Source organism: Notothenia coriiceps, unplaced genomic scaffold (genome assembly GCF_000735185.1).
Source record: "Notothenia coriiceps isolate Sejong01 unplaced genomic scaffold, NC01 NC01_scaffold00007499, whole genome shotgun sequence".
NCBI lineage: Eukaryota > Metazoa > Chordata > Actinopteri > Perciformes > Nototheniidae > Notothenia > Notothenia coriiceps.
Genome location: NW_011340200.1, coordinates 1149 through 8862, shown reverse-complemented (window position 1 = coordinate 8862; position 7714 = coordinate 1149). Strand labels below are relative to the sequence as shown.

Genomic DNA, 7714 nt, shown 5'->3' with positions numbered 1-7714 from the left:
GCATCGCTCAGATAACTCGAGTTTCACCGCCGCTGTCAGCTGTGTTTGCTCCTGTCATTCAAACAGGACGCGCTGGAGAGGGGGGCAGGGCTTATATAAATATGTTGACATTAAAGTTGAAATAATACAAATAAAGTTGAAATGTTGGATCTTGAAAATAAATCAAGTGTTATATACTGAACAACCCTAGATAATCTCCTTTAGTTTGAGGTCTGTGCATCATATGTGAAACCTATTTTCCATTTAAACTCTGGAATATGGCCTCTTTTCATCCGAGCAGATAGCAGCTGGTCAAAGAGATTTTTCTTCAGAGAGCAATAGACAGGGAAATTAAAGGGCCCGCTGTGAAACATAGTCTGTCAATGCTAACAGTCCGAAACATCCCCGTCTCTGATTCCTTCGGCCAGGCTGCGGCCAAGAGCATCTACATGCTGATATTAAATCATCTTCCTGTTTTATACTTTTTTTGCTACTGAACGTCCCTGAGCTTTTTTCTCTTTAGACATAATGTGCTTTGCCAAGAACGTACTTCGGTACCTCTGATGTATTTATTACCAAGAAAAACTTAGTTTTACCTCTGGTGAGTCTCAAATGTACAGCCAAGATCAGTTACAACTCAATGTTACAAGGGGTAGTGAAGTTTATTTATATAAATAAGGATACATCTTCTCATCTAACTTTCAAATATTTAAATTTGTATTTTCTGGAAATAACGGTATTATGCCTTACCATAAATGCTGTCTCATGTAAAATACTCTCAATGTAGAATGGCTACATCCTAAACCCTTAAAATGTCAATGGGATCCATGTTGGACAATAACGGTGTACTTGTAAAATATTGTTATACAAAGTCTTTTAAACCTGGATATGAATTTGTGAAAAAGAGACTCCCTTCTCTGCAAGCATTTTTTTTTTTTAAATGTTGGAAAACACAGTAAGGCCAGATATGTTTGAAATAAACATGATTCTGGTCACATGTATGGCCCTCCTGCCTTTTTAAGAGGAATACTGAAGTTGATGTGAGTACCATATGATACTGTGTAAACACCATAACATTCCTGCTGAGTAAATAGTCACACCATTAAACTATACTATTGGACATTCACTGCCTGTGGGATTCAGACTGATTGATTAAAGTGTCCTTGTAAGACACAGTGTAGTTGCAACACTTATTAGCCTATCACTAGACGTTCCCTTTAAGCCGTCTCCCGGGTGGAGACGTGTTAATGGTGGCTAGTGCCTGTCATGAATCTGGCAGCCTGACTTTCCACTTCACCTCCACAGAGGAGCTGTACTGGGTTGCTAACAACCTTTATATGAACAGCAGGGATACATTTAAAGTTTGTACAAACACTTCAACAGTGCTGGCCACATAGTAGGCTATGTGGTGACATCAACAAACCTCAAAATGTTCGGAAAGATGTTTGATTTAAAGTTAGCATTAACACGTTACAAGAAAGAGTGTAACATCTTTGGGAAATACACCTATATATAATTTCTTGCTCTGAGCCAGATGAGAAAAAGGATACCACTTTGACGGTTAGTTTAGCATAAAGACTGAAAACAGGCGGGAACTGCTAGTCTGGCAATGTCCATATGTATTTTAAAAGCAGCTACCAGTTAATCTCCTCTAAAGTTTACAAAATTAGAAGTTGAACCTTATTTTATATTATTTAAATCAATGTTTATAGTTGTATGTGCCTAGCTAAGGATTAGCCCAGCACATAACTTTATGTTAATCTTGTCCTTTTTACACATTTTGAACAGATAAAACACATTATTTTAAAACAAATTATCGAGTTTTCTTTGTATTTATTGACAAAAGGAATGAGATGATAACTAACTTTTAATATGCTGGTAGGTGGATTATGTTACCTTTGAACAAAGACAAGCTAGCTGTCTCCTCCTTTGCTAAACTAAGCTAACCATCTGCTTGCCGTAGTTTAGTAAATTCAACAACTCTTGATAAAACAGTGAGTAAAGTGATTTTTCCAAAATGTCCAACTATTTTACTAAAAGTATTAGGGTAAACTAGAAACATTACATTTCAAAATGTTACAAACTATTCTACATAAAATGATACTATATGATTAATAGTTTAGGCCACACGGTGGCTGTACTTAAAACTAAATACCATTTCTAGTTAAAATGATAAATTATTATTCAAGTTACTAAAATGTAGGGCTAGTGGAGGTTAAAGTGAGTTTCCCGGATACAGATTAAGCCTTGTCACAGAATATACAAATATCCATTAAATATCTTTACACAGAGAACCAGGAAATAATGTTTGTCTGGAGAAGGTTCTAAAATAATAATAAAAAAGGAACTTTTCCATGCCGTGTTGAGTATTTAATCGAAACTGATTGGGTGTTGCTTAGGAGTAGAAATGGTTTCAAAAATCTTTTCACAACTTCTATAATGTAATGTTAATTTAGATTGATATTGAGTAGAAAAGTAACACTCTGGAGACGGCGCCTGCCAAAGCGCACATGAGTCAGAAAAGCAAAGCTCAAACACCCTCAAACAGCGCAGGGAAAGCCAAATGGATAACTCACAGATGAGTGGCAGCTCTGAGTCTGACAATCCCTCTATGAAATGTCTTTGGTGCTTTACTGACAAATTGATCCGTTTTGGCTGAGGTCCCCACTTCTCACCCAGGGAAGAATAAAGTCTCAGACATTCTGTAATTGTCCTTGAGACTGGACTGGACATTTCCACCATGGCAAGAAGTTGAAGCGGAACAAATGGCACATTCTAGAATATGGAAATGATATTTGTGGTGTGCAGTGCAGCGGCAGCCAATTCGAGATCCGTCCAATTTTAAAATGAGAGATTTCAGCGTCTGCATGAGTCTTTATTAGTAATGTTTGTAGAGGCTTTGGCTCCTGTACCTTTAGCGGGTTTGAGGGCTGTCAGTGTGCCGGGCTCCCTATAGGTCTGAAAGGGCACCCAGGTGTCAGCCTACCTCCAATATTCGCTGAAACTTTATAATTGAATCTCGCAGAGCTTCTGACTTTCAGTGGAATGCCAGAGATTTAATGTCGGGGAGCTTTGAGGAGCCTTGTGGAAGTTTCTGTTCAGTCTGCTCTTATTTTACTGTGCACTGTGGTTTGTTAAAAATGAACCAAGGGGAAGCAGGGCAGTTAAAGTGTCACTTTAACTCTTATTCCACATAAATCTGCAATTAAAAAGGAAGATACTTTTATTATTTATATGGATAGGAGGTGCTATCATCTGTTTTCACTCCCAATTTACCATGTATGATGCAATATTTCATACATTCCCTAATTCTATTTACACATGTTAAGTGCAGATTCTTTGTTGAAGGCACAATATATTCTAATAGATCTTCTGCCACTAGGGGCATCTCAAAACAATAACAAAAGACAGATTTTTTTACTTGGAGCCAATAATTCTAGGAGTAAAGAATAAAGCAGTGTCACATAATAATGAGTGTTTCTCCATCACAGCTCAGCAAACAAGGGATGTCTCGGAGGGGACTGCAAGCTGACTTGCTACAAATGTTGGCTCAGCTTGTTTCTCGTAAAACTTAAGATCCAGATGTTCAAGAGGTTTCTATCATGAGCCGAATTATCTGCAGAGATCTTCTCTTCTCCAAAACAAACAAACATGGTGAGTAAAATCAGTGTTTCTCTAAAAGCGGTTAAGCAGACATACATAACATTGAGAGATTGTGAGCTAACCGCTAATGTTAGCACAGCTTGTTTCTCTAAGGGTCAAAACGTTCAAGGACTAATACTTTCGTTTGGCTGAAATACAAAGTTAAAAACCAACCACATTTTTTAAGTCGTAAAAAAGGAACTATAAACTGAATAAAAAGTACTTTTATGGCAGCTTTTGGAAGCCATTCCAAACATTAACGCATGCTAAAAGGTGCACACATGAAACCTAGATTAAATTATTTCTCTAGGTTTGAAATTATAGTTAAATTGTTGCTAAGATTTGGGTTTATTTACATACAAATCCTTACAAAATATATAATATAGGTCTATTTGTTTTTAAACATTTAATGCGGAAGTGCCATTCTCCACTCAAGTAAGAAAACTCATCTTATTGCTTTACCTTGTAATATTTTCTTGAACAGTGACAAACAATGACATCTCTCACCCATGTGGTAGACGAAGTTGGCCTCCGTTTCGTACGATGACGCCGGAGAGACAACATCTCGATCGCACTCGTTGGAGCTGAACAACTCGGAGTGGCTCCTCCTCTTGCGGGCTGGAGCAACGCCATTGGCCTCCCCCGCCATCATGTGTCTCAGGGTGTCGTTCAGGTAGCGGTTCAGCAAACTGCTCTTGTACTTGGATGGAGGTGAAGCGCTGTCGTCACTGTTGGCAGAGTCCGCCATGGCGAGGACGCCGCACTGCTTCTCGAGCACACTCTTGTGGGACCTGCCAAAGTCTGATTGGCCGATGGGAGTTTGTAAGGGACAGTGTTCATCTGCAGCAAAGGAAACAAAACAGACTTATCTTAATGTTGTACTGATTTAAAGGTCACCTATTATGCTATATTTGAACAATATATTATAGGTCCATATCTATACAAAACATGTCTCTGCGGTGTTTTGCTAAAAAGACCATGCCTCATACCCCTCTATTTCAGCCCTGTTACTAAAGTGCTTATTCTGGTTCAGTAGCTGCAGGGTCATGCCCCCTTTTTCTCTTGCAGGTTTACCACAAGGTGAGTACCTTTTTATATCCGTCTCTTTTACCTATTCTCTCCAGTACAGCGTTAACTCTGAGTGTTGGCTATGCTTGCTAATGTAAACAAAGACCATATTACTTCCAAAACACATTGCACATTGTTTCTGATAGCAACGTTTCGGATTGGGCCGTGGGTGTAAAGCCAGCCCACATTTGTGATGTCGTCATACATTACGCCAACGAAATCGAGCAGGCTTCCGTTTGTTTTAGAGATGGGGGGAGAAGGAAAAGAGAGAGGGTTTTATTTTCTGACACTTTGTGAGTCTCCTTACACAACGGGGAACCATATTTATGAATAAAAGACATGAAAAAGTGCATTTTGCATAATAGGCGACCTTTACATTAATAAGAAACAAACAAACTATAATAAACCAGACCTAACCCTAACCAGACCTATATCCAAAAAATGTAAATGACAATATTCTTAATAACTCCACAAAATGTGCCCGTACCGTCTGATTCTGAGTTATCGCTGCACACGCTCAGTCTCTCAGCGTTTCCCTGGATGTATTTATTGTACAGTTTGATCCTCAGGGCCCAGCTCAGGTCTGGCTGTCTCACTGTGTTCTTCAGCCTCCGCCGGGCGTTTGCAAACCAGTTGGAAACCTGCACAGATGCACCGTGTTATATAACAGCACTGGCTTATTTTTAACCCACAGAATACAAATCACATCCCCTGCTTTCTGGCACAGGCTAGTCTCTCACCTGTACTAGAGTCATGTGAGAGCCCAGAGCCAGCAGGACCTTCTCCGTCTTGGTGGGGTAGGGGTTGTCCCGGTGTTTGTACAGCCAATGTTTGAGCGGCCGGGCCATGTCCTGCAGCACCTGTCTCTTGTGGCGAACTTTGACCCCACCCAAACGAGACCTGGAGGAATCACATGTTGACTAAAAGTTTCACAAAGACCACCTACAATCCCCTCTACACATGGAACAACATGATGCTAAAAGTCTGTCAATAATGTCCTTGGGAGTCTTAAATATGGGTGTGTGGCAATCTGCCAGGTGGCACTTGAAAAGTTCTCTTTTCTGTGATTTAATTTATGAAGTTTTTATTTTTTTATTTTTTACAAAGACTTAGTAGTTCAACAAATAACATTTCAAATATTAATATTTTCAAACAAAAAAAGTTAATTTGTCCCTTTCTGTATAATGACTGATATTGTATTAATACAAATTTAAATCCAATTTTATTTAGCCTATGTATACACCAAAAAGGAAACACTTCTTATCACTTCACTTCTTATGTATGTGTAAGTTTGTGTCCTGAAGTGCCTTTCACATTTTCTGTTTTAACAAATCTGTGACATTTTCTACGGTATGTCTTCATTTTGAACTGTTTTGTATTATTTAGAAGCCAGCCTTGTGTCTGTGTGCCAACATGCTCTTTCACGATGTGTATGGGAGCCTATGTTGTTTATTGTAGCTAATTAAATGTATTTCAATTGCATTGGAGTTTTTCTGTGTTTAGATTTTGCAACTATTTTCAATACATGTCCAATATCTTTCTGAATTTTTCTTTCTCTGATGTACTGTAAGAAATATAAGAAAAGCACTACATCAAATTATTCCAAGAGAAACAAATGATGGGTCCTTGCTTAAAAACAATTGAGAACCACTGCAGTAAAGAAATGCCAAGAACTATTGAACTATGCATTTAAAGTCAGAAACAACACTTAGTGCCACGTCACTTTATCACTTTAAAAAAAGGTATATTACAACTGTAAACAAAAGATGTGCCTCTGTTTAACCGCTTAAAACAATTTCCAACACAAAAAAAAAAGGGCGTACCCGTATCTTCTGATGGGAGAAATGTCCCCGTTGGTCTCCTGGCACCTCAGCAGGTCTGCGTTCTGCCCGTCTGGTAAACTGCTCTGAGGCAAATCCACACAGCTCAGCCTGCTCCTCTCCTCTGCCTTAATGTCGTCCTCAAAAACAAGAGTATCACACTTCATCTCAGCAACTTTGCTCATTATCAAACAAGTAAAGTTCTCCTCGATCAACAGGTGCATCTCAGGACTTCTAGATAGAAACAGCTGGTTTCCATTCTGAATACACCCAAAAGTGTAAAGATAATACAAAAAAGTATTTCTGTCCCCGCAGGAGCAGGGACTGAGCAGATGACAGAATCTTGTGAAAGAATAAAGTTTGAAAAGTCAGAGGATGGTTTGGTTGAGCTGTGTGAGGAGAGTTCAAATAACCTGCTGCTGTGCCGCCTATTGGCTCTCATACCGTCCAATCACTTCTCTGGAGAGCCCTGTAAAAGCAAAACCTTGCAGAGAAAGTAGCCTCTACTGCACACTCTGGGATATGAAAAATATTACACATGACTATCAGCAAATGCGGTTGTCAGATTTACTAGTGAGATTTAGCCTGGTGTTGCTCCGACATGCCCTCATATTTTCTACACGAGGCGTACGAATCTCTTGCGGTTTGGACAAAAATGGTGTCAGCAGATATTAATGCATGTTATACCAGGGGATTCTGGAAATGTATGGGTGTAATTGCATGGTTGCTAATAACCAGACAAACCACCAATCCCTGCCTCGTGTTAGACAGTGAATCCTGCTGAGCTGAAGTGGATTTCACTACAAATTGGCTCCTCACGTGGGTAACACAAACACTGGAAAATGAAAATGAATCCAAGCCTGTGTAATCCTCAGACTGTTGCACATACGGAGTCAGAAAGTGTGTCAGCGTGTGCATTTGAGTGTCAGAATTATACATCTAAGCAGGGCTTATCCAACCATAATGCTTATTTTTCTGGAATATTTTCATCAATTTCGAGGCAACAAGGACTGTAAACAATTACAAAATGGGTCTGACAGAAGCTTGCGTTGTCAATAGCGTGACTTCATGACAACATGCTGGCAATGGGTTCAGTATTTGAAGACTGTGGTTTGACTTTAGTTGTAATCTACGTATTTTTCCCTCTTGATGTCCAAACAGCACATACTGTTTGGATATATATAATGACTTTACCATGCACATGC

General features: G+C 39.2%; 1 protein-coding gene across 1 annotated transcript; it reads right to left on the bottom strand.

Annotated features, from left to right (window-relative positions):
* Positions 1-4128: 4128 nt before the first annotated feature.
* Positions 4129-6733, bottom strand: LOC104944088 (homeobox protein Mohawk-like; the record flags this gene model as incomplete). Its single annotated transcript, XM_010769564.1, has 4 exons — positions 6513-6733; positions 5430-5589; positions 5177-5330; positions 4129-4461 (listed from the first exon to the last, which is right to left on the bottom strand). Coding segments are annotated over exons 1-4 (868 nt in total), but the record flags the coding sequence as incomplete, so codon positions are not given.
* Positions 6734-7714: the final 981 nt, after the last annotated feature.